Source organism: Patagioenas fasciata, chromosome 1 (assembly GCF_037038585.1).
Source record: "Patagioenas fasciata isolate bPatFas1 chromosome 1, bPatFas1.hap1, whole genome shotgun sequence".
Lineage (NCBI taxonomy): Eukaryota > Metazoa > Chordata > Aves > Columbiformes > Columbidae > Patagioenas > Patagioenas fasciata.
This window is the reverse complement of record NC_092520.1, coordinates 153,428,827-153,456,750: the sequence shown is the minus strand read 5'-3', so window position 1 is coordinate 153,456,750 and position 27,924 is coordinate 153,428,827. Positions and strand designations below refer to the sequence as shown.

General features: G+C 40.1%; 1 protein-coding gene across 5 annotated transcripts in view; it reads right to left on the bottom strand.

The window, feature by feature from the left end:
- The window catches only part of KIAA1549 (KIAA1549 ortholog), a 145,813-nt gene that overhangs the window by 59,763 nt on the left and 58,126 nt on the right, over positions 1 to 27,924 (bottom strand). For all 5 annotated transcript variants that reach the window (XM_065840144.2, XM_065840160.2, XM_065840153.2 and 2 more), the window contains exons 2-6: positions 15,070 to 17,808; positions 13,475 to 13,563; positions 6,854 to 7,031; positions 5,904 to 6,031; positions 4,281 to 4,464 (exon numbers count right to left, since the gene is read on the bottom strand). In XM_065840144.2, coding sequence (XP_065696216.1) covers positions 4,281 to 4,464; positions 5,904 to 6,031; positions 6,854 to 7,031; positions 13,475 to 13,563; positions 15,070 to 17,808 — 3,318 coding nt within the window. The remainder of the gene's footprint in view (positions 1 to 4,280; positions 4,465 to 5,903; positions 6,032 to 6,853; positions 7,032 to 13,474; positions 13,564 to 15,069; positions 17,809 to 27,924) is intronic.

The following is a 27,924-nucleotide window of genomic DNA, read 5'->3' as shown; positions in this document are numbered from 1 at the left end:
TAAAATATGAGATATAAGTTGTACAACAAGAAACAAGCATGCAGGAGGATGTAAATTGAAAATCTGAATACAAGCATGTTGCTGAAATCACCTAGAAGTCGGAAGGTAAGGGGGAAAGGGAAAGAAAAAAGTCTGATAGTTTCCAGGCTTGGCTACTCCAACAACTTATTCCTGCATAGAACAGTTCATTCTGTCAAACTAACAACTTTCACTACTGACCTTGACTCTAAATGAGTAGAAAAAAAGCTGATCAAAAAATCCTGTTGTTAATGATGTACTGCACAGGGACAAGCCCACAGTTAAAAGTATAAATCCTGCGTATTAGTTATGCGGGGGGGAAAGAAAAAAAAAGTGAAAGGATTGTGTGTGAAAGGCAATGCGAAGTGAGCAAGCAGCAAGGAGTAAATTCATTCCTTCAAACAAGGCTCATAATTGGGATATTGATGGCAAGGTCTCACCTCACTTAGCAGTGTTGAGATATAGCGATATTATGCAAGTAACTTTTCCTTAGTATGATTCAACTTCAACATCCTGACAGCTCAATTCACCTACAAATCTCTTCTTTTTCCTCAGATGTAGATTATAAAACTTATAAAATCATATACAGAGCCCTCAGGGGGAGGGGGGGGGGAAGTCACCACCAAGAGTATTAACTGTTGGCATTCCAGATAAATAAGGCACAAATGGCAGAGAACAGTATGGCATGGAACATTTCATATTTACGTATAACCAATTTATATATAAACAGTAACATATGTAAATTGTTTATACGTAAATATGAAAAATTCCCCCAAACATTCACACTCAAAAGCGGTGAGTTGCATATTAATTTGCACAGACCAAAGCAGCTATCTGTCTAAGGAAGATCTTCACAACACCTTCCTTGCTACAGCTGCCCTGTAGACCAAGGGAGAGCACAAATGCAGGGAGTTTAGGGCCTAGAAAGCAAAAATATTTATGCGTCTTCCTGCCAAAATAGCTCTGAGGAGCTGTCTGTTGGTCATCTTCAATGGACTGGTGAATAAGACGTCTCAAGAAGGATCCGCCCAATGCTGCTGAGCCTTTGGACATAATTTTTGGCTCTGAAGATCTAAAATTCTTTGGCTCAAAATACAGTCATAGCAACAATACAAAAAAACTGTAGGAATAGCTAAAAATAACCAAACGTGGTTGCCTCACTTATAAAAGCATATCAACTACATTCGTTACCATGCTTACTGACAGACAGACCCACAGCTCTAACAAGCTGAGAAACTGTGTTCTCACTTTGCTGACTTCTCAGATGGCACCACATCTGGTATTCCAAAACAGTGGCTACAAATGTACCGAAGTGCTACTGAGACCAAAGTAGACAAGTTCAAATCGAAATGAGATGTCCTGGAGTGGGCTCAATCCACTGTAAATTTGAGTTCCTCTAGCAAAAGGCAAGTCAAATGCTGACTAGATGCTCCTGCATTTAGGGCACCATATCCATCAAATACTCATGTTTTCTACATTGCAAACTCTGGTAAGATTTCATTGTTCCTAAAAATTCTGAATTACTAAATTAAAATTAAATGTATTTATTTTAATTTGACTTATAACATTTTAATACAACATTAAAAGTTTTGAAAATTCAGTCTAGACAAATGTGAAAGTCGTCTTCAAAATTTCTTTCAAACAAACCAAGAGACACCACCACCACACTCTGGCCAAGATGTCTGAGGCAAGTGCTATGATCTGTTGGCAACGTTCACTCAATGAACTACAGCAGCAGTTAGGTGGGGGTCATGGAAGGTAGGGGTATATACATAGCGTGTTCAGCTGTCATCATCCCTGCTGCTGGGGATGTGCAACAAAAAAACAGCATTTGTCAAGAGCTCCAAACAAGAGAATCTGGCAATAAAGTGTGTATCTTGATGGACTTAATCACCGCTGATGAATAATTCTGCTTTCCTACATCAAGGGTCTGCTTGAGGATTTGAGGTTTGGTATTGTTTGGGAGATTTGGTGGATTTGAGAGGAGAAAGAATAATTTTGTGTTTGAAGTCCCAAGCTGGAATTTGCAGGAACGAAATCACCACACTGTTGGCATACTTGTTTAAAATTGTCAGCAGGAACAAACAATTCCTGAAGCTTCAGAAATAAAGCTATAGAAATAACTCACCCAAAGGTTTGGACATGCCACTGTACTAACGGAGGCTACATTTTCCAGGTTACAACTGCCGACATCTACATTACTTCATTGCAAATCCTCAGAGTAGTCAGGAAAGGAGAAGAAATCCAAATAGGACCTTTTTCCAAAGGCACTGCCTGACCTTTTCACTCATTCTACTTTGCACAGTTTCTCATTAACATGTGAGCTATTAATACCACAGAGCTCCACTGGCCTTGGCCAGCATCAGCCCCACTGGCCAGGCACTAGAAGCACACAAGTAACACAGGGAGAGCTCCTGCTATAAGCACTAAAAAAATTACCTTCAAATTACCTAAGTAGAACCAAAAATAAGGAGAAAAGTGTACATGCCTGTTACATAGGAATTTTTTTTCTCCTGTGACAGCCTGTCTTTCAGGATACAGCGGCCTTGGTAGAAATTCAGTTATAATTTAATTTCACTGTAGGTCCACCACACAATCCAGAGAAGGATTCTCAGCAAGGGGCAACCTGCAAATTCACTACAAATACCACTCCAGAACACGTGGACAAAACTAATAACTGTAGGACTTGATGTGTGTACATCACAGGGAAACAAAAAGCCCCTGACACCGAAAATCTGCAAGAGACCACAACTAATAAACTCTAGGGCAAAGGTGCAAAACAGATGATGTAGAATAAAGATAAATGTCTGTCAAGCAATGAAGCCAAGAGCAACATTCGTTTTGAATTCTGTGAGAGGTAAAGGCCACGGTCTGCAATCTGAGAAATTTTGTGGCCTCAAAGGAACAAAAGAAATGATAGTCATCTATGGACAAGTATTCTCAAAGTTTATGGTCCTGGATCAATTAAATACAGCTACCACTGCATAGGTACAGTCTATGAGAGACTCACTGAGAACAGAAAAATTTAAAGGAAACGAGACAACAATTTGCTATGTTGTTTAAATGACTATGAGAGCAGAAGGTTCAAAATGCTGAAAAATGAAAATAAAAAGTTTCAAAAGATTACTATGTTCACACTACTTCCAGTCATTGGGAAAGTATCCTGTGTAGTCATCTTATATAGATTTAAAGGTGCTATAGAGAACAACTTCTGTTGACAAACACTCTCTTAAAATATCTTTTTTGACATACTATAGTACAGCTGCATCATGAACAGGCTTGATTTTCAAGTAGACATTTAAATGTATACAGAGAATCACTGTGTCAGGTGCTATGCACCTATATAGCTCACAAAAATAACTCTGATAATTAAAAATCTGCATTGGAAAGCACAGTGACACAGGAGAAACTGAGAATTAATGGACTGGATTAACAGTAACACCTGTTACCAAAAAAGGTAAGTACTGTTCGCTCATAATCTTGCTTAAGTTTCTAGCATGAACAATCCACTACTGTACAAGGGTAAGTGTTGAGTTCAGAAACTTGGCCTATTTATGATGCTGAGAAAAATCTAACCAAACCTAAGTTGCCAAGGCTCAACTCACAGCAAACTCTGATATGCACACCATTCTCGTTAATCTATGTTTAGGATAGCCATGATGCAGAAAAAGTGACTTGCAGTGCAAGTTGTACATAAGAAGCAAGAAATATGCTTAAAAGATAATACCTTAAAATATAATAGACTGCTCAAAAAAACCCCCACTGCTTCTGACTAACAGATAACCCAGACAGACTACATGGGCAAATATAAGCTTATGTTGCCAAAATCCCAGACTTTCTCAAAGTGAGCGCCACAGTTAAGTGCAACACAAAGCACAAAGTAGTAAATTCTGCTGAGAAGCAGCCAAGGCCCCTGTAGACACACCCACAGACATACACCTTGGATCACACTTCACAGCACAATTGATCAAAGTGACTCTTTTTTTTTTTTTTTTTTAAATCTGGACTAAGAGCAGGGAAAATGATGCCAGGCTAAGCACAACTGGCCCTGTGCAGAAAGGAAGGATGATGACAACAGCAGCAAGTTGCTGCAACACTGATATTCAGGGGCATATGAGGGGCATAGATTTGCTCTGCAGAATTCACAATACAAGTTAGGTACTTGAAGCTGCATTACCAGTTATGCACAAACTACTGTATAATTATACAGAGGAAAAGATACTAAAAGTATTTTGCAGTCTAAGCCAACAGTAAGTACTCACGTTCAGCAATTTGTTGCACAGGAAAGCCCAAGTAGAAGCTGAATTCCACCACGGATAAGTTTCTTAGCTGCTCACTGACTTCAGACCCATTTAGAAAACCGTATCTATCTCGGACGGCAAAAACAATGCTCACAGGGCCTTGCCGAAATGCTACCCCAGGCCTACTCAGAGTTATATTCAGTATCTGAAAAGACAAGATTGAAGCACAGTCAGCAAAATCTAATCACTGGCATTTCCATTCCTTCCTTGACAGACTTTTTTTTCCCTAATATGAAGAGCAGGGAGGGCAGATCACATCAAAAGAGTGGAACACCTATTCCAGGTTGTTTCAGCCTGCTGAGCCTCAGAAGAGGCAAAGTTACATGTGAATTCCTCTTCTAAGAGTTGTCCTTTAAGGTCAGTCATAATGTAGAATGATCTGAAAGCTACAGTCCAGAAAATTATGAAAAAATCACCTAGAGAAACAGCCAGAAAACTAAACCTACCAATAAGGAAATATCAGATGAATACCAAACTGTGTGAGATGGACAGAAAGACACCATGGTAATGAAACATTCTGAAAACGGATGTTCTTTAAGTCAAGACCTCCTGCATCATGTAAACCTAGAACTGGTGGTTCTAACCACTGGTTAGAACCCTTATTTTGCACCAATGTACACAGTAATGTAGACAAATGTCTTCCAGACAGTATGGAAGTATTTAAAATAACAGTTTACTAAGCTGATAGCCCAATAAATCAGTTTGTGTGTTTTGTCTTCAGTCTACCCAGTCACATTGAGTCATTCATTTGTACAGTTCTGAGCACTTTACTATATGTACTATATAGTACTTCAGGTACTATGGAGTTTGTCATTTTTCCTGCTACGATTTTATTTTAGGGTACCACAGATGGGCATTTATGGTGCCAGTTGAATAACACAACAAAATTTTTACTAATTTTGGTATTACAACAAAGCCGGATTAAATTTAAGAGTTCAGACAGAAGAGGCAGTTGGTCTCATTAAGCTGAACTACTGACCTTCCAGTGAGTTTTAAGCTCTGCTATGTGATTCAGTACCCAGAACATATGCAACACATTTCATATGCAGAGTTCCAGTAGCAGCTGCCACAGACATCATATGTTGCTGTAAGTATTTCTAGACCTCAGAAGCAACTAGCATGTTTGCTTACATAGTGGCAGAGCACATATAACTCCTACATTCCCTAACAGGATCCCCTGAGTGGCAACGAGACTTGAAAACTGTCTTCCAACAAGAACATTCTAGCCATATTCTACTCCGTAACAATAAAATCTGATGGGAATGACTTGGATAAGTGTTAGGGTAGCCTTTATTTGAAAAACTATAAAACCTATTATGCTCAGTAATGCTTTTGGATATATAATAAATCATCATTTTTGATCATTTTTTCAAAAAGTTTGAAACCAGAGGGATGTGGTGCCATATTATTTTGCATGGGAAAAAAATCCTGACATCATAACAAAGCCTCATAGTTCTACATGATCTAGATAGATAGCAAGATCATGCCAGTGAACACCCAACTCATTTTACCAGCTGGATGAAACACACAATAAGCAAAGGTGAGGGAAAAAGGGAGAGGTACACAACATGCTAATCTTCTTACCTGCACAGAGAAGTTGTAGAACTCCTGGCGTTTGCTCACCTCCATGAATGCCATTGTCAGCCCTTTCTCAATGCGCCGGCTAAAGTTGCACAATCGAATATCCACGTTTCGAGGCACAAACTGAAGCACTGAGGGCACAGGGTACACGTTATTCTCACAGACAAGTACTTCCATGAGAGAAAACAAAACAAACAAGAGAATCCACAGGGCTACTACTTTTTCATGGAATTTAAGACATATTCAGTGAAACATCGGGAAAATATACAGTGGAAATACATTTTGTGTTGGTACAGTTAATTCTCTACTCATTAATCCCTGTCACTACCTCATTACATTGTCAGCCAACTAGGCAGGTCGTTTTGTTACACAAATAGAGCCTGAAAAAAATTTTAAATGATATCACTGAGTCTCTAAATCTATTACAAGGGTAATACTTTAGTTTAGATGATTAGTAGTCATGGACTTCATATAAACTGCTGCCACACAGCACCCATGGAAAGAATAATACATGAGCAATCCTCCTGCTCACATTATACAGGAGCACTCCTGCTCACCAGTTCCCCTATGAGAACACTAAAAAGTAGTATTTAAGGTAATCAGAATTTGAAACGTGACTCAAGCATTACAAAAAGTAGCTGCACTGTGTTTTTATGAATAAACGCTTCACAGATTTTTTTTCTCTTCTCACCTCTTGAAGCAAGAAAAAAGAGAACATCTATTTTGCAATGTGCCAAAAAATTCCTGAAAAAATAATGAAATTATGATGTTAACTGTTCACAATTTATAATCTCTGAATCACATATCTGGTGAGCATTTAGCTAAAAAACAAGAAGTAAGATTCACAGTAGTAGAATGCAGGATTTTGACTTTACGTTGCATACTTAATCATAAAAGAAGTGTGAATCAATACAAACCTACATCTCCTCCCCTTTGTGTCAAGAAGAACTCACCTGTCTGAACTTGGAATCTGTTATCCGGCACCGTGAAAGAAGGATGCAGCGAGAGGATCATGGGGGCCTCACCACGAAGAAGACTGCTGTTCACAAGCACATTTATGACAGCTACTGCCGTGTAAACAAAAGGACCTGATGTCACCAAGAAAGTAAATTTTGGGGAAATTTTATAAACCTACCAAAAAAAAAAAGAAAATTAAAAAAAATCGTCAATGCGAAATGTGACAACACTTCAGACCTACACAGTCTCGCACATTCTGAAGCCACGCATTCAAGAGGTAGAAAAAACCAATCTTTATTTTCCCAAGAGGGAGGAGAAGCACAAACACTCTGATAGAGCTGTGCCTTGCAGTCTCTGCCCCAGCGCATCAGAGGCAACTCCCCCATGCTAGGTGCACCTACTAGAATTTATTTAGCACAATCACATCTCCACATAGTACCACTCCCTCTCGCCTGCATTGCCCTCAAGTACATAAGAGTTCCCATACAAAATTGTTGTTTACTTACCAGGTTCCAGTATAGGTTGGGGCATGACCTATTAGAGAGCAGTGTAGGGGAAAGGGACCTGGGGGTCCTGGTGGACAGCAGGATGACCATGAGCCAGCATTGTGCCCTTGTGGCCAGAAAGGCTAATGGCATCTTGGGGTGTATTACAAGGCGGGTGGTTGGTAGATCGAGAGAGGTCCTCCTTCCCCTCTACTCTGCCCTGGTGAGACCACATCTGGAATATTGTGTCCAGTTCTGGGCCCCTCAGTTCAACAAGGACAGGGAACTGCTGGAGAGAGTCCAGTGCAGGGCAACAAAGATGATTAAGGGAGTGGAGCATCCCCCTTATGAAGAAAGACTGAGGGAGCTGGGTCTCTTTAGTTTGGAGAAGAGGAGACTGAGGGGTGACCTTATTAATGTTTATAAATATATAAAGGGTGAGTGCCACAAGGATGGAAGCCAGGCTCTTCTTAGTGGCAAACAATGATAGGACAAGGGGTAATGGGATCAAGCTGGAACACAAGAGGTTCCACTTAAATTTGAGAAGAAACTTCTTCTCAGTGAGGGTAACAGAGCACTGGAACAGGCTGCCCAGGGGGGTTGTGGAGTCTCCTACTCTGGAGACATTCAAAACCTGCCTGGACACATTTCTGTGCGACCTCACCTAGGCGTTCCTGCTCCAGCAGGGGGATTGGACTAGATGATCTTTTGAGCTCCCTTCCAATCCCAAACATACTGTGTTACTAAACCGCTTGCATAGCATCTGCATTTCAGTCATATACTGCATAGCAAATACATCCTATACCATTCACATGTGAGATGCAAGAAGCAAAATACACATAATCTGTGTTTTATGGATTTAATTTTCACACTCAAGAACACTTTCTTCCAGAGAACACTACTATCTGCTTATTTCAGCATAGTTACCACAACTACAATTCTCTTTCAATTCATTTCCTGACTTTGAGTCGTCTAAAAACCCTAAGAAGCCTTAGTCATCATGTAAAAGAAATCAGATTTTAAGTCAAATATAACACTATTTGAATGTTTCCATGCAGACACTCTTAACCACCATTTCTCTGTCACCTAAGTAAAAACAAACTGAAAGCTTTTATTTATTTAAACATATTGCAGTGTCTTCTCTCCTTCAGAGAAGCTCTCTCAATATCAAGGACACCTGTTTCCCCAGCATTATTTTCCTCTTCGGTTTACTACCTCAGTTTGCTTTATTTGCCTAAGGCAGTAACACTGAATTATTTTGAGATGTCCAACATTACGGCCTCACAAATAAATAAATAATACAAACCCGGGACCCCAAGGTTTTGACAAATGTGCACCTGTTGGATGAAAAGATGCTAGCACTTTGCAGGTTTTGTGCTGGTGAAGGGATATTTAGATATCCTCAGCTTGAGGATCAGCCTTATAGAAAGCACATTGCTACTTAAATTGTGACCCACACATTCCTTACAAGTATTTCTGCAACTGTGTAAAGTGATGGCAGCTGCTGTTTAGATGAGACAGCAAGCAGCTCTCTCCTGTCTTCTAAAAAAACCCCACATTTCAAAGAGAGCATCTTCAGCAGAAGAAACTACCTCGCTAGCAGAAGGAAATGAAAAAAATAATCTATGCTGCTCATTATTCTTCCTTCTTAGCCCACAAATACATGCAGCACCCAGCTTTTATTTTAAATGGATTTAGACCTACAGAACTCAAATTTGTTTGATATTAATAATATGCACAGCTCTTTGCAGTTCCTCTTATCTGAAATTTTATGCTTTTATCTCAGGATGAAATGACCTCTGCAGCTTCAGTTTGTCAAATGGAAACAGCAGTTATAATGGGTAAGACATGCCAAAAGAAAGTTGCCCATTACTTGCATAGGAGACTGCTTAAAAGGAAAGAAAAAGAGGAATTAGAATTACAAATCTCAGTGACAATTTGCTAGTGATTTCTAAAGCTATATATGCTGAGGAAAAAAAGGCCTAGTTTAGCCAGCACGCACTAGATATAGGTATTTCAGACAAGAAACCAAGCCTCTGACAACTAACTTGGTTGTCTCCATCTCTCACCTGTTTCAGTGTACCACAGATGCAGTGAAAGCAGCCTATCCCAAACAGGTCCTAAAATTTTGCATCAACTTTTTCATCTTAACAGCTAACACTGTTTCTGTTCTTTCTGTGCTTCACTGCAGCATAAGAGTGACAGCAACTCCACAAGAATGGAAGTATAAAAAAAGAACTTTTAAGTGTAATTTTGAGGTAGGTAGATTAGAAACACTATATTGCAGTGTTGTCTAGAGCTCTGTACAACCTAATTCAGACAACAGGAATAATAAAGCCATGCCAGAAAGATGCTGTCTACAAGCTGATTCACAAGGAAGTCTGCAAGGTTGTCTAGGATAGATGAGCTCAGATCATGAATGAGAATAGCTCCTCCTGGCACAGCTCTAATGGTTCACAAACCCAGCTGTCCATCCAGCCCTCTCTTGGAGCTTTCACCTCTACTGTCAGGATAGTTAGACACTAATAAATTAGTTAGCTGAACCACCACCTATTAAGTAAACAAGCACAAACTTCTTCTATTAAACAAGTACAAATTTCTTATCTCAACACTTTGGGCGAAAAAGCTGGAGAAGCACACAAAACTTCATGTGCGCTCTGGAGCCTCTGTCACAGCAAAAGCTGAAACATTGTGCAGGAGCAGAGAACCCTTACACCACCTCAAGTGAAGATATCCCCTCTCCAAAGTGTGATGGGCTAATCCCAATCTGCTGTTTCCAGGGTCAACCTGTCTCACTCAAAGCTCCCTTCCTGAGAGAGCGCTTCCTATATAGAAAGTTCTCATGCCTTGATTTACTAGAGGCTAGAAGAATATTTGGGTAAAACATCACTGTATTATTATTCTGTCCCTTGTGATGTTCCCTAAGCATTTGTTATTGATTATTGTCCGCTAACATATTTGATCAGATGCACCTTTGCAGCAATCTAATCCATGCCTACACTCCACCATATTATGCTGTGTAAGCATCTGGCAGAAAGCATAAACTACCCGTTTCCTCACCACCACATTATTAAGCTTCCTGTAAAGAGCCTGCAGAGAGCGTTTAACTTCTTGAAGACAGGCTACAAAGGCTCACGGGTCTTAAAAATGAAACGAAGCTTCTGCTCCTATGCACATTAGGAGCCTAAGGCAATAATTTTCTCACCCATTTTACACATCCAAACGGTACCAGCCAGAATTTCAGCAGCAGTGAGAAGGGATGAAGCTGGTGCAAGTCCACGTGGTGGTATCTTTGAAAGGAGTATTTAACTGCCTGACAAGGAACTGATGTCCTTACGTTGAAGGCAGAGGTTTACCAATCTTGGGATTATAGAAACCAATACGCTAAGGTCAGGCCCAAACCCCCACATTAAATTCAGCAACAAAGACTACATGATAAAGTTTCCAAGCACAAATGAGGCTGGTAAAAAGCTTTTTCCTGTTGGCATAAACTTAATACACCAGGGGTCCTGGCAGCGAGTCACTGCCAACACTATTTTATTTCACACCCCAGTTCAACAAAGCTAAGTCAAGGGAACATTGTATAACAGATCTTACCCAAGATGTCATAAGGTTTACATTAGAGGAAGCTGACAAAAATTGCTCTTATTCAAACAATAGGGTCTTATACTTTTGCAGATGCAATACATTGAGATCAACTTCAAATAAAGAACTTCAAAATTTTAGGTTATTCTCACTTAAACGATTTTTGCTAGGAAAAAATTGACAAGTTTTTTTCTTTAGGTAGAATTCAAGCCTGTCTTTTTTTTTTTTCCCCAACGTCAACAACTCAATGTTTGAAATAATAAAGAAGCAGGGATTGGAGTTTCAACTGAAAAACTTGGAAAAAAGTGTTTTAATTCTCCTTTCAATGTTAAACTTGGTTTGTACTTGAAGTGAGCAGTAGTTATATCCACTGTTGCCATGGATTTTGTTTTTAAAGCATACATTATTACCCAGTTAAATTTAACGAGACCGTCTCCCGATTTACGATGCATTACATCACAGCAGGGCAACAACATCTGTAAGCTGTAATAGGAGACACAGTAAAAAGGCAGCTTAGAGAAGTGAGCTGCTTTACCATAACCTGCAAAATGTACACACGGTTCCTGGGTACTCTCAAGTAACAAAAGTCAGGTCTGTTTGATTAATTAAGTTTAGCAATATAGACAAATTCTGTTTAAAATTTTGCATTACCTCCCCATTAAACATGCTGATACTATAAGACAGTTCTTTATTTAAAATAACAGTTTTGTTAGTATTTCACCATTATAGGTGAAGACATTTGCTAGTGATTATATTTAGTGCAAAACCCATACTGGAGGCATCACGAAGGGAATGCAAACAATAGCAGCATTCTAGCATAAAATAAGCATAACTGATTCTACAGAGATGCTTTCTCCTTTTGATAAAAAAGAATTTGCAAAGAACGAAGCTGGACTAACTGCATTATTTATTAAAACAGTTGCTTCTGCGCAGCCTTGGGGCCAAAATATCCTAGTGAGACCTTTACAGGGGAATAGTGCACATGAAAGGAAGGAATTTAAAGGACAAAAATATAAAAAAGCAAGACAGCAAATGTTGGTTCCAATCAGCCTTCAAATATTTAGCAATACATTTTGTCTTACTGCTGTTATTATTAGGAGGGTAAGTGCTTCCATATTATCGAGGCGTATAAGGTCATTGAAAATTAGTGTAGTTCTATCATTGTGAACTTCTGGCTTTTACTTGACTATGCCAGTTTGCACAATCAGAAGGTATAACTCACAAACCAGAAGAAAAATCTGTTATTTACAAAAAAACCCTAAAAAAGCTTATAGGTAGGTATTGCTAAAAGGACTTAAACTAAACATAATTTATAGCTGCAACTCACTGTGGCTGAAGTTTGGCAGAAATTTATAACACTCCTATCTTGACCAGGTAGTGGAGAGGGATGATCTCAAATACCAGAAAGGAGTTGTTTAATTACTGTGTGCAGTGATTATGGCAGGAGCTGTCAAAACACTGTTTCCCCACACAGATCGGCAAGCAGAAGTTAGAGGCACCAAAGGATCCTGTGCATGGAGAAACTCAAGCTATGGAAACATTCAAACTGCTATGTGAGTTAACTTCATAATGAAAATGAGATAGACTCAAAAAAGTAAGATAATATCGTGCTGGGCTATCACATCTAGATGAACGCAGACATGAAAAGTTGCAAGTGCAGCTGAACCTGCACCTACATCAGTACTTCCATTAAAACATTTCATTTTGTCCCCAGTGTTAAGTATCTGATTATACAAAGGTACCCCCAAACTACCTCTACAGTCTTTTTCTCTCAGACAGAGGGTTTAAGATAGAGGGGAAGAACACAGTCTCACTTTGAGGTTAGGAAATAATACTGAAATATTGCTCAAAGATAAGTCTTTAAACATCAAAGCAGAAGAAGTTTTTCAAAAAAAACCCCAAACAAACAACCCCAAACAAACAAACCAAGAACACAGCAATTCCTAGCCCTGTGGAGAAGGACCTGAGTCACACCTATTTGAAGGCTTAAAAATAACATCTTACCATTGAACACCTGATTTTTTTCCCTGCCTTTTTCATCTGCCAAATCCTGTATTTGAGATTTCACTAGTTCCCCTGAAAGCATTGATGGCCTCACTTACAACATAAAATATCACAACACTGTGCAGAAGGTTTTGTTTTGTTTAAGGTGCTAAGTATATAATCAGCTAGCAGAAGAAATATAACTTTTTTACAGCTATTTCAAAGGGTAAAATCTTTTCAGTTCAGTTTCAATTCAGCGGCCAAAGGAGCTGAGCAGTAGAGGCTGGGCACTCCTTGCTCACCTCTGGCAAAAATGAAGATAGATCAGAAAATGCTGACATTCTAACAGTAAAAAAGCTGATATCATACTAATGTTATATTAAAGAACAAGCAAACAAACAAAAAACCACAAACATGACTAAGATTTGAGTTGGAATAAACCACACTCTGATACATTCTAGTCCCACATGGGCTGTTTTTAAATCACCATTTTAACCTGTGAACTAAAACAACTATGGTATTATATTGATCAAAGAGTACTTGCACACACTTCATCCCACTTACCTCCAGCTCTACTGGTCGCCTGAACTGAACTCTGAGCACTTCTCTGATGGATTCACTGACATTTGGTAGAACAGCTCTTCGGGCCAGCACTGGAAATTGTCAGTCAATAAATACATTTTAGCTTCATTTCCTGAGCTTTGATACAAAGCTGCATTTTCAATTGTGCAATGCATGAAAAAGCAGACAAGAAGATCAACTGCATCAAATGGATAGGATGATGCACAAGGAAACAGGTAAAGGTGTGACTGTATCCTAAAAAGTGACTGTGCATACAGTTGAAGGAACTCCAGGTTTACTTTCTCTCTTGTTTTGTTTTTCCATATCTAATGTCTTTAGCATTCTAGTAAAAGAATCTCCTAAGGAGCCACTGGGGCATTCAAATTGGATCTCAAAGTCGCAGCACATTCAGTCTGACCTGTGCACAATGATCTTGCTTTCATAGCGCAGTTAAAGCTTTGTAGGCAACATATGGAATGCAGATAGGGTCAGAAAAAAGCCACAGAAAATATGCATCTACTTTACTCTTAAATAAAAAGTAAACAAAGTTGACTTTGATTACTGAAAGGGATATCCACCAACTTAGAAACTGCTTTAAAAAAACCTACATCCCTACGGATGTCATGTCTGTTACAGTCACACTTGAGACTGTGACTACAGTCATGGAAACAACTAAAAAGTGTTGCCTTGTCATCCTGCATTTACTTTCCATCAGTAACTTGCCCACAGAACTACTCAAATTACAGGTTAAAAAAAAAAACCAACAACTTCCTCATCAACAGCACAGCCAGCTCACCTTCCTATCTGGAGGATAAGGTTATGCTCATTCTGGTTTACATATTGCAAGTAAATCGTAAGGGGAAAATGTGTTGCTTACCACAGAACATGCAGCACTTCTGCAGTTGCCCTGGATTAGTTGGGCGGGCTAGTATTGTTTTGTTAACAAGCTAGGAAGAGGTAGGAGCACACCACAAAAGCAAACACAGATGCTGACGCAATTAATTTTGAAACAACGTAATGTCACTTTTTTTGGTTACAAACACACCAAATCCAATTGAAGTTAAGTACAGTAGGAGAAAAAGTATAAACATAAGCTAGTACGTTACAATTGTAAAAATGGTAACGAAACCTAAACATTTTTTAAACCAACTCTCTTCTTCCATATCACAACATTACCTCACATGCAGGTTTTTTTTACAAACAGCAGCAACAACTGAAAGGAGAAACTTAGTCAGAATATTTAATAGTTCAATAGAACAGTTCCATGACAATAACATTCATTTACAACCCACAAAATTATAAAGCAACCTTTAATTCAGTATACTTGTATCTACACATCAGCAATTTTAGAAGACTATTTCATTCTCGGTGCAGTGTAATGCATACATAACTCACCATCACAATGGACTTTGTTAAAGTGAATTCTATTATTTTCAAGAGTAAATGATAAATCACTGCTTTTACAGTTGTTTGTCTAAATTTACACCATATTTCTTTGGAAGGTTCCCTTTAGCTAACTCAATACCTGAAATTTAGCTAGGGGGTATACCTTACAGTGGCTTCTGAAAAACAAAATAAAAATGTTAGGAATCTCTTACCCGCAGTGACTAAGTAAGCATCGGGAACTGTGATGTCGCAGACGTAGGGTTGCCTGGTAGTGGTCACAGCAGAGGTTATGACCACAGGTTCAGATGGAGTAGTGGTCACCAGTGAAGTGGAGGAGGAGAACGTCCCCAGGCTGCCTGAAGAAGTTGTGCTGTCGCTGCTCGTGGCACTGGTGGCACTGGTTGTGGGGACAGCGGTGGGAGCAGTCGATGCATCAGTACCAGCAGCTACGCTGCTTCCTGCTGGAACTTCATCCCCAGTGGGAGGGCTAGAAGTGGGAGGAAACTGTGTGGGAGCAAACGACGTGGTCACAGGCAGAGATGCTGTAGGAGAGGGCATCACACTGCTGGTGTCAACACGTGATGTCAGGTTCACAGGGTCTACAGGAGGAAGGGCTGTGGGGGCACTGCCCTCGCTGACAGAAGTTATAAGCAGTGTGGGGTTAATTGTAGCACCAATATCCTCATCAGAAGCTGGAGCAGTTGATAGTAAAGATGAAGATATATTTAAGACAGGAGTCACCGGAACAGCAGTAAACAAAGAGATCAGATTAGTTTCACTGAGCAAGACGCTGCTGGTAACAGAGTGGGCGTCAGATGCAGGCAGCACCAGGGTAGGAACCACGGACTGAGAGGCGGAGAGTGAAGGCTCCACCAGAGAGGTAGCTCCTGTAACAGCTGAGGTAAACACAACTTCAGAGCCCGCTGCCAAAACTGAGGGTGCTTCCAGAAACACAGATGACTTAAAGTGAAAATCTGATGATGGCGTTATTTCGGGAACATGCACACCTGGAACAGAAGATTCATTTGAGTAAAAGGATGATGTTTGGCTGAGAGGGAACTGAGAAACCTTGGCGTCAGTGGCAGAGCTGACAGTGGTAGCTGACTCCCAGCTGGAAACATCCTCAGAAAGTACTGATGTCCCAGTCAACAAGGTCTGAGGTAAGAGTGTTGATAAATCACGTTGCATGACAGAGTAAGAACTCAGCATGGCCGATGATAAAGACAAGTAGCTAGGTTCAATAAGATATGGTGTTGATAAAAGATTGGATGGAAAATCTAAAAAATTTGAAGACGGTTCTTCCCTTGCAGATGTCCTGTCAAGCAAAACCATAGATTCTGATGGCATTAATTCTGGAGACTCCAGCAAAGTTGTATGGCTGACTGGAAATGACGCTACTGGCTCACTCAGTATGAACGTAGAGTCAAGCACAGTGGTGGTGGCACCAGGAAGTTCTACATGAGCCCTTGATGTCTGCAAAACTGTTTCCAGAACAGGAAGGGAAAAATGGGCAGAGATGTTCAGTGATGTTCCTCCATAGAGCTGATAGTAGGAAGGAGAAATTGTTATAGGTGTTTCAATGTTAAGGTCAGTGTCTGTAGTGCTTGATAAAAACACGCTTGAATCAGGGATTTCTGCAAATCTTGAAGAAAATGAAACAACCGGTCTTGATGGAAAAGTAGTATCAAAAATCTCAGGTGTAGGCTCCTCTAATTCATACCTGTCAGTAATTATCGTTGTAAATGGAGTTATGCCTTGTACTTCAGAGACTCTGATGGACAAAGTTTCCAGATAATCACCTGAGCCCACATCATGTTCTGGGGAAAAGCCTGCTTCTGGCAGCAGTGAAACTGAGTCACAATACAGACAAGAACTGTATGATCTTGTGAAAGGCACTGGACTTGTGAGCTCACTGACAAGCTCCAATTGACTTGGTATTTCTGAGCCAGCAGGCAAATTTGGTGCTGCCCTGGAGAATTCATGTGTAAACAGGCTGGCATTAAGAACTGTATTAGAGTCTGAGGAAATGGCAGCTGAGCGAAGCGGGAAAGAGGCGAGTGGAAGACTAACAGGAAACAGAGCAGGCTCAGCATCAGCTCCTGAAGACAGCATGGACCACAAAATGCTTGGACTGGGGTAGGTCCATGAACTGGGAGTTTCTGCTGCCTTGCTACTCGCATCAGCATAAACATCACCATACAGGTCTGCACTTCGTGCTGTGGCATCTGGCGTTAGAGGGGTAATTTTAGCCAGCAGCTTGAGATGAAGAGGTGACTCTTCTGAAGCAGCTCCAAAAGGCGGAGCTGTTAAACTTGCATTTATGTTTTCCCGCGTTGCAACTCCTGCCTCAGAAGGAATGGAAGTGAAATAAATAGCTGTATTTGGAGGGTACAACGGCAAGTCTCTGCTTGCAGTTAGTACTTCACTATCTGGTACAAAAGACTGCAGTTCTGCAAGAGCGTTACTGTCTTCAGGGACAGCACTCAGAGTCTTTTGCTGTGGTGCTTTTGAGATATCATATGGTGAAAAAAGGAGAGATAATGAAGGTGTTAGCAACACAGTTTCCAACATTTCTCTTGGTGGCTCTACTGTATTAACAGAGTGATGATCTGTTAAAACTGCAAAAGGCTTCAGTGGAGGAGTCCACTGTGCCTTTGGAAATGAACTAATAAATTCATTGTCACTTAAGAATGCCTCATTGCTTGTTATGGAGACATCTACCAACGGTGTACTTCTCCCTTCTGAAATCCTGACTATTTCTCCTTGGTTAAATAAAGTCACATCAAAGGGAGTGGTAACTGATGATAAAACCATTTGAAGGAAATTATTTTCTTGGGACTCCAAAGTACTTTTTGCTAAGGCCATTTGTGTCCTGCTGCCTGATATGCTTTGGTGCACTTTTGAGTCCATTGAGAAAAAGGTAAAATTTTGCTGCTCCGAGGATCTCTCATCTAAATAAAGAGGGAGAGAGAAAAAGAAAAAACAAAAACCAGCAGATTAGCACAAGTAGTAAGATCGCAATGAGCAAACCTCACACACAGTATTTCTGGAGACAACTGCCCAGAATTCAAGGGCTGAGACAAAACCTCTCAGTATATGAAAAATCTCCATGAGCGAATAAGCACAAACAATAAGATTCCCCATGAAACTCTCCTCCCTGGAAATGAACAGGACAACATGAGCTCCTGTCACTCTGTAACTACTGCTGTCTCTCCAGCAGTGCTTCACGAGCCCCAAGGAAGGACATAAAGTGGCTCCCTCTTACTTACATGAGGCTATGGTGCATGGCAGCCAATGGTCACATGAAGTAAACATACCAGAAAGGGTAACAAGAAACAATGCAGGGAAAAATTCTGTGTAACTTTAGATCTTCTGCTTTCTTTTAGTATCACTTCATTTCCTCTGGTTTTATTATTTCTTAATATTAGGCTCACTAGTAAATCTGTTCTGTTTCGAGGACTAGATCCTGCCAGTATCAGAAATGAGTGACACTTAATGAGAGATGAAGAGGGGTTCCCTTTATGTAAGGCAAGTGTGGACGTGACATCAACTATAAGAATTTGCTAAGCAACAGGTCCAGCAAATTACACTTACATGGTCAGCCATTCATTGAACTCGTGGCCTTTCAGGACAAACTCCTCCATTACACAATTGCCATTTTTATTTACAAACTGCTGCAGGAGAAACCTGTTTATGGGCCATCTGCGATAAAAGTTTCACTGCTCCAGTTTGCAGAATTCAAGTAGTAAGCTTCAAACATGATGGAGAAAAAGCTAAGAATTCACTAGATATTTTAATAAAATACTTGCAAAAATCACATATGAATATCATTTGCATAACTTGACTATAATTCCTCCTCTCTAACAAAAGTGTTCTTGAGTTACAGAGAAGATCTGTATAAAAGCTTTTCCAACCATGGAAACATTTTGCAGAGAAAAGGTTGATTATTGCTTAAGTACTTTTCTGAAATGTCAAGACTGGATCAGTAGCCTTCAGAGATTAATACTGAAGGAAATCACACAATTGCCACAGGGTATTTTTCAAGAATATACACAAAGGCTTCATCCTTAAATTATCTATCCCACCTAATCATCCTGTTTTCATATGGCAGTGTCCATACAGTGCTACTGGAACTTACTGACAACACACATTAAAAAAGCGAGGGGGGTGGGTACGGAGCAGGGGTCAGGAATCCCACTCAGTTAAACCACCAGGGACCAGTTGAAAATGAAAATGACCATACACAGTATAAAATGCCAGACAGTGATACAATACACCTCTCAACTGAAACTACATTTGTAACCCTTTAGAGGATGCCTTGAACTCAGTAAACCTGTGGCAGATCTTGCAGGAATAGCTCCCCGATCTGTTAACACACTATTGTCAGTCTAAAGACACTTTCTAAAGGTGATAAACTACTGTAGGCATCCCTCCTCCCTGGTCTGTTTGCTGAATTCCTTGACGCAACTTTTCAAGTGCTGACATATCTTGATAAGTTTTTAATCTGCTGATCTGAAAAGCACAATTACAAGTATGAATGCACAGAGCTAATACCACGGTACCACTAATCACATATACAGATACTATTCTCTCAAGTAGTCCCAATCCATCTTTTCCTCTTGCTGTAAGCATTGTCAGCTTTATGATGCTTAGTTGTAGTGTACTAATAAAATATACTGCCTTACAATGCTCCCAGGGAAACGAAAAAAAAAGAAGGGAGGAAGAGGGAAGAAGAGAAAAATAAGAGAGAAAAGAAAAAAGAGAAAAGAGAAGAGCATGAAGAAAAAAAAACAAGAAAAACACAACAGGTACACTCTTGTAAAACCTATGTAAGACAAATACACAAGTCCATCCTTCTTGCATGGAGGTCAGCTCTTTGAACATGGCACAGTACAACCACTGTGGAATAACAACTTTCACAAACAGTTACCGTGAATAACAGAAAAAGCAGTTTCTAGCAAGCAGAGAACTGAAACCCCAGGCCAGCCCCACTTGCTGATGATAACCTGTTCAGCATTTTCTCTTTGCTAAAAGTCTCCCTAGCCTCACTCCTCCCTTTGACTTGGGCTTCCAGTCTTTATTTTTCTTTGTGACATTTTTAGTAAGCAGTGAGGTACTAAAAGAAAACACTTGCAAGGTTATGAAACAAACACTGCTCAAGTGAATCACTTCTCTCCCTATATGCATGCACAGTTCCTTTCAGCCAGCCCGGTAAAATCCTGTCTACTTTGGTCACACTTTGGATACCCAGTGCTCGCTTATAGTGAATTCCAAATTGCAGACAAATGGGCTAAGAGAATATGTTCTTCTTGTTCATGTTGTAAATCCCTGCAGCAGTAACACAAGACGACTGTATTAGCTTCAACACAGTGGGTTAAACACAGAGCTGCTATACATTACAGTTTACATGACTGGTGAAGGTGAATACACGCTGATTAGTAGCTGTGCTTTTGATCACAGATCTCCACAAATCTTTGACCCAAAGCTATAGGTGATACCACAAACAAAACAGTTCTACTACCTATACACAGCTATGCTGTGTATCATCTTCCTTCACCCACAGAGAGCTCCCTTTATCTGTGTTCAGTTTGACAGGGCGAGCTGTCACAAGGCAAGATCCTGCTGGAAGTGAATACCCATCACAGAAGGATCTTCTGAAGCAACATTGTAAGCTGGCCAATAGACATGACTAAGAGGCAAGGGCAATCTTGGCTTTAAATAGATTCTGACTTTAGAACTAGCTTTTTCTTTACAGTCTGCTAATGTTTTTTCCTTGAAACACAAAGTCATAGTATATAACAACTTTATCATACAGCTAATGCCAGGAAGGGAAAAACACGACACCTGAAAATGTTTCATTTTCTTGAGGAAAACTCATCATGCCTTGAAAAAGTTACACGCTGTAAGACAAGGTAAAAGCATTGTTACTTGAGATAAGTGGAGTGGGAGAAATTCATTTGTGCATATAAGATTTTGAAAAACCTCACCAGCAAGTTCACAAGCCAGTGTTCCATGCTATTTATTTTGCTTCGCATTTTTGAAGCGGGGTGCATTAGTGACATGCCATTAACAATACAAATTACTGTTTTCTGTCATCTCCAGAAGAACAGTGCACTACTTGAATGTCGCTTGTCAGAGCTGTGTGTGCCTCTCATGGAGAGCAGATGGGACGCGTGGCAGATGTGCCTGAGAGCAGCCAGACAGCCCACAAAGACGAGGGAAAAGCAAAGGAACAAGGGAAGGAGGCGCAGGCACACCACGGTGGGACGATCCCGCCCTCACCAGTGCGGAGCAGCCGATCCGGCTATACTGCAGGACAAAGAAAGCAGACAGACTGCACATGCTCTGGTGTATCTCAACACCGCAACCACACAAAGCTATTGATGAATATCAATGCTGACGTGTCTGTTTGCACAGCTGTTGCTGTTGGGTGACGGTTTCGCTGTGCAGCAACTGTACTGCCATTGAGCTGGGCAACGGTGGCAGGATGGCAATCAGATGCGCCAAACTCCACCAAGCTGATAACGTTACAGAAAAGAATAGATGGCTTAGAAACAAAGCTGTGATCCCAAGTGACAGGAAAGGGGAGGAAGGGCAAAAACTCATGGCAGGGGTGATGGGCACCACAGATGGCACCAGTACAATACCTCAGCTCTGACAACAACAATGGGACTCGGGAGAAGTGATAGCATGGGAAATGTGCTGATGAGCTTGGGGTGATGAACTCTGCTGGTTCTGCTGCCCCCAAAACCAGTAAAAGCCTGAGCGAAATTCACAAGTAATGAAACCTGTCACTGAACACAATGACACTTCCAACTGCCTAATCTGTATTTACAGAAGCATGGCCGGGCACCCTTAATGCTGGTGCAGACTTGTGTGAATTTGGGAAGGGCCACAACACCACCGTAACGCTGCCCCATGACTACAGAAAAGGACTGCTGCAGTCTGTAGACATCTTTAGTGACAAAAATATACCATGTCAGCTCGCCAGAAAACTACATGTGTTCATAAACCAGGAACTAGACTAGCTATTTTTCCAGAAAGCAATTAGAAGGATATAGTTTTTGTTCTTCCTGTACCTGCAGTGCTGGAAAGTAATGTCTGTTCTATACTCTATAACAAAGTAGAAAAAGATGATTTTTCAAATATATATTGTAATAATATATTCATATGTTTCGATATTTTGATATTTCATTTATAATAAACATACTTCCGTATATTTTTTAATGCAGGATCCAAGATGTAATCTCACCTCTGCCACTGATCTTTCATGCAACTTCAAAACAGCTGCATCGCTCCTCTGCGCTCTGCTATTAAAATGTGGCAATTGTACATTACCATAACTATCAATATCTACTAACATGTAGGTAATTTCCTACATCATGGAGATGCTGAACTACAGACAATAGGTACAGGCATGACAACAACAAATCTAACAGAGAAGTCTTTACTTGTAATAAAATCAAACTGTGAGAATAGAATTCTAGTAATTTTTTCTCTATTATTTTTGAGAAACTAAACAACAGCCAATAAAGTTTGCAAAGATTGGAAAGTGCCAGCAGACTAGTCACAAAGCAATTCAAAACATATATCACTTTAAAAAAAGTGATTTGTGTACTAAACACAATGATCTCCAAAATTAAATTTTAGTATCTTTGTTTTTTAGGCACCGAGAAAATTTGCTCATTATTGCTGCCCATTGTTTCAAACAGTGGCATTTTAGGTAACTAGTGTTGTGTATGTTCCACGTATTATGGGAAAATTCCCATTTATTAACTAAATAACAACAGTTCCTAAATTGTTAAAATTAAAGCTATGAACTTATGAGGAATTTTCACCACCTGAAGCAGTTCCTTGACTATGGGGGGGTAGAGTAGCGCATCACATTTCAGGGAAGCTTTTAACAACATTTTTGCTATTCACCACTATTTAACTTTTTATTTGAGAATGATAAGTAAGAAACTGAAATAACTGAACGCAGCATCGGAGGAGATCACCTGAGGGTAGAGAGAATGATAGATGCAAATGTATCTGAAAAAAAAATCACAACTCTTCATCATATGCCTTAACACTTTCTAGCTTATTTAACAGCATTTAGTCCAGCTGCCATCAAGAAGACATTGTATGCATTAGCTCATTGCAAAAAATGTACACAATTCTCTTGTGTAAGCCTCTAACTCAATTTCTTAGGTGTCTGGCTTGCAGGAAAATACCAGTCACAGAAGCATGTGCAGCTGAAAAGCTGTCTGCTTTCTTCTCCGGGAGGCACTAAGCATGGATTGAGCAGTGACAGTAATCACCCCTGGCACACAAAAGCCAGGCAGAGGAGAGGATGGGAGCCTGCACTGTCCCTCCCTTCCCAAGCTCCAGCTCCTCTGTGGGGCTCGGGGCAGCATTTGGAAGGTCCTGTTCCCTGGAACACAAGCTGCACCCATGCCCAATGCTGCCCTGGGGTAGTGCACACTTAGGATGTACAAGAGACACAAATCAGCTGGAGTCCTAACAGCTGTATCTCAATGATGCTCATTTTCTTATTGTAAAAGATCAAAAATGTCTGACATCGCTTATCACATGCACTTACAAATTTTAAATAATTAAGCTGCTTGTACCAACTAAAGACTAAAAAAGAAAGTAAAGAAATGCAAGATCTATGCTGTGTCTTGGCACTCTTTTGCAGTGCAGTTGAAGGTAAAATTTCATAACAAATAGCAAAAGTTGTATTAAGAGAAAAAGCAACAGTGTTAACGGAAAGCAGCAAAGTCAGTGCCTATGTGCACACATGCTCACTTCTGCACACTTCAGGGTTCAGTACGTAGCCAAGAAAGAAGAGGAACATCTTGAAGTCATTCTTTATCCACATGCAAACAGATGTGGCTCAGCTGCTGCCCAGGTGCAAGTATCCAAGAAACTCCTCCTCCCACACAGCAAATGAGCACAAGCTTCCACCTCTGCGTGAGGAGAAAAGATGCACAAAAACACAAAGGAAAGTGGCCAAGAGAAACCCTTGCTTGCTTGCCAGCAGAGCTGATGAAGTCTTTGTAAAGGAAGAGGTTTAGTAGAAGACGGTCTAACTGCATTTCATACCCAAGTCAAAAAATACATCATGACACTCCTCATCCAGTATTTATTGCATTTGAAAATCAACTGCAGTACAAACTGATATCAACATGATACCAATGAGCCTATAATACTAGACATTTACATTTTCTTCCTTCCCCTTCCCCCCCCCGCCAAACCACCACCAACAAAAAAATGCTGAAAACTTCCTTTAGGACACTTTGACACTTTTGCTGGTAACCATCATGTTGAAGAGCTGTAGGCAGTCTGGGATCCCAGCTAGCACTGCACAGCTGATAGAACACCTCATCAGAAAACTTGCAATCTGTGTTCTGATCCAGGAATATTCCAAAAACATGCACTGTTCAGGCTGAATAGGATGCTGTAGCAGTTAACAGTAATTGATAGATTAAAAGAAAAAAAAAACAACACACCTTCTCTTTATCTAATAGCATGGTAACAGATTCTGTTTTGCACAATAGAGGAAAAACCTTGCAACCCAAGTGAAGCTTTTCGCAACACAAAAGATAACAGCGCACCCACCACCAGATCAGGCAGGAGAGCACACAGATGGGGACAGAAGGAGAACACCCCTCCCCGTGCCACCCAATCCACTCCATAATCACCACCACACGCTGAGATTCATCTCCGAAACAGCATTATTACCTTTGAAAAACTCTGCCTGCCAACAAGTGGTGTTGGGAACAAACCCTGTTCACAGAACAGTTTGTCATGCCTGCACACCACCTGCAAACCCGAACGATAAAGAAATCCTCACTGTGGAACTGCATAAAGCTCTTACGGCACCAAGATGCCTCAAGCCAACAGTCACACTCTAGAACTGTTCTGTACAGATACCCGAATGCAGAGGTGTGAAAGCAAATTTGCCATTACAATTCACACCATTTCAAACATCTCAGGAGGAAGAAAGGTAGATATTTCCCATACAGAAGCTTTCTATGGCCACTGCATGTTCCTACAGACCATCATCCACAGTTGAGGAAAGCCAGAGCTTTGTGCAGAGCTCAGTGCTCTGGACCGACTGGCTGGCTGGTCATACACACAGACACACAGAAAACTGCAAATCAAATCCTAGTTCAAAGTGTAGCTTTTGCTGAGAGCACTCATGCTTTTTTGGCATTCAGTTGGACATGACATCATCATGTGGGAAGCCATATGTTAGGGATAAAGCACATACAAACTTGAATTGGCTTTACAAACGTTAATTCTAGGAAAAGCTCATCAGATTTGCTCATCATGATAACCAGGTCACATTTTTAAAAACAAAAAGCTTTCTTTCCCCCTTGTGTGTGGTTTTTTTTTCCTTTTTATTTTATTTTTTTTTTAATTGCTCTCTGCAGAGGAACTTGATTTTTAGTCTGTGAAGTGCCAGTGTCAGTTTTCATCTAACCAAATGACTACTAAGCAGCTTTCTATTTATGCTCAGCACTGCAGCATCCTCCAAAAAGCTTTTGAAAAGACCAATTACATTTATATTAGCCTCTCCTTTGCACAGATGGCATATCACTGAGTAGTATTTTGTTTCCAATGCATACAAATGCTTCGAGAAAAAAATACATCCTTAAAACAATTTTTATTTCTTAAATTGCATTATTGCTATTATATAATACAGAATCTCTCAAAGCAATGAAATGACTGCCTGAAGAGTAACTGCCTAATTAGAACACAGCCTATGCTGTATCCTAGTAACCCAGTTATCCACAGGGACTCTCTTCATTGACACATATCCTTAACTGTGTCATGCTGACAAAGGGAAAATACCCTTGACTGAGCTTTAAGTTGTTCAGGTTAGTGGACTCGTTGCTCCGAATTCATGTTACTGCAAGGAGTAAATGGAAGTCCCAACCTGCAACACCTAAAAGCAGCTCATTTGGGAGCTAATTTACAAGACTTTTGTTACACAAAGCATGGTGAAAAATCTGAAAATAAAAGATTTTCAACCTGCATAATACCATCACTCTGTATTGAACTCATGAAACAACTTCCTTGCTCCAAGGCCAGATCAACAACTTCCTTGCTCCAAGGCCAGATCATAACAATATCCCTCTACACGCTTAATTTTTCAAACAGTTGCATATGCATAAGCAAATAATACTGAAAAGCTCTTGCACAGTAGGATATGAAGGCATTTAGTGGTACTCGCAGCATGTATCACTTGGCAAATCACGTCACATGAGAGAGAATCTGTCAATACATTTTCATAGAAAAAGGATATTTCACAAAAAAGCTGGGAAAGAGAACAGAACAGTCCCAGTTACCCCAGCCTTTGGCGTTGAAACTAAGAGTTTACCAAGAGCTGAAGACACGGAAAGGAATCGGACATAACAAAGAGATGGAACAGAAATTCAAGTAGAGGTTTGAAATAAGTTACTTAAGATTTTTCTTTACACCGTGCAAGTTTTATTGGCCTTGACTTCACCTGGAAGAAGAGAAATCTCCTAAACCAACACTGTAGTAAAAAGAAAAAAAAAGTCACTGCATATTAACAAAGATCAAACTTCTGTCACAACTTATGCCCATGGAACCTCCAGATGACAATTCCCTGGCAAAACTACTAGGGAAGAAGAAAAAATACAACACAAATACTCTTTCAAATTAAAAACAAAACAAAACAAAAAAAATAAAAATCCCACACTTTTCTGCCCCTTCCCTATAGGCTGTCAGGCTTAGACATCTACTGCACAATATTTGCAAATTCAATGCAAATATCCTTACTAGATATTCTGGAACTGCATTAGTTTTAAGAATAATTATGGTATCAGGCAAAACGTTTCCTTGTGTAGTATCTCAAGCTTTAGCAATTAATTCTGGTCTTTTTGTCTGTTTCTCCTTAGCAACATCCTCAAAACAAAAAGTAGAGAAATCACAGTTGCTAGCATCTTAAGAAAAAGAAGAAAAGGCTTCAGGCAAGTTTCATGTCCCTAATGCAATACAACAGGCCTAATCACCGTTCTCAGAGCACTCCACTGGAAACAGGTTATCCTGAGCTACTGCCTTCTTAAGCTTTCAGACCTGGGGCCAAGTTCATGACCAACACAAATGAGTTCACTCTACCAGCTTCAGCAAAGTTGCATCGTCATTTCGCAGCACTGAAGTTGGTGCTGGGAGACAAGAAGTTATTTGCCATACAATAATACCCAAGATACTAAGGTGCGAGTCTTCTATTTCTCAGTAGTCTTAGGTGCTTGAGATGTGTGTGGCACTCCAAATTCATGAGAAAGAAGCTGTGGATACTGGAGTCCCTAAGTCCTGAAAATAAGACCATCTTCTAGTAAGAACTGCAGTTTCTACAGGGCCCAGAAACTTCATAGCTTCAGCTAATAACAGAAACAAAAGAATGAGTAAATAACATATTAACAAGTGTAGTAGAAATAAATCAGAATAGGATCTGCTGTGGGACACAATGAATATATGGATAATTCAGAAAAAGGATCTAAGGAGAGTACTCTTACTACAAATATGTACAGAGAACCAGAAAGGTAAAAAAAAAAAATTGTAAAGTATGGAGAAGTATATGGGAGTGGAAAGTATTATATAGTCCTACTTTATGGGGCAGTCTGCTCACAGCATTTTTTATAGGAACACTCTCTTCAGGAATGTCACAAGGTAAAACTCCCTAATTAACATATTGGGAAACAGACTACAAAGTAAATAATAAAAAAGAGGGGCAAGGAATCTCCTTCTATCGAAATTCAACACACACAGGACAAACGAGAAGCAGAAACAACTGCTTGGGAAACAGATCAGTTAACGCAGCTTTCCCAAGCAAGACTAGTAGCAAAGAGCAACTGAAACCTGTTTTAGAACAACTGAGCATTAAAGAAATGGAACAACCACAGCACAGCCACTCCAGCCTTAAAGGAGACTTTTTTTTTTTAATAACTGATATTTGTTAGTGGCCTGAAAGAAGATGTGTTTTCCTTAAAGCAATAAGGAGGAAGTGGGCATCATGTACACACAAACTATAGCCAAATTCCATCGCATTCTGT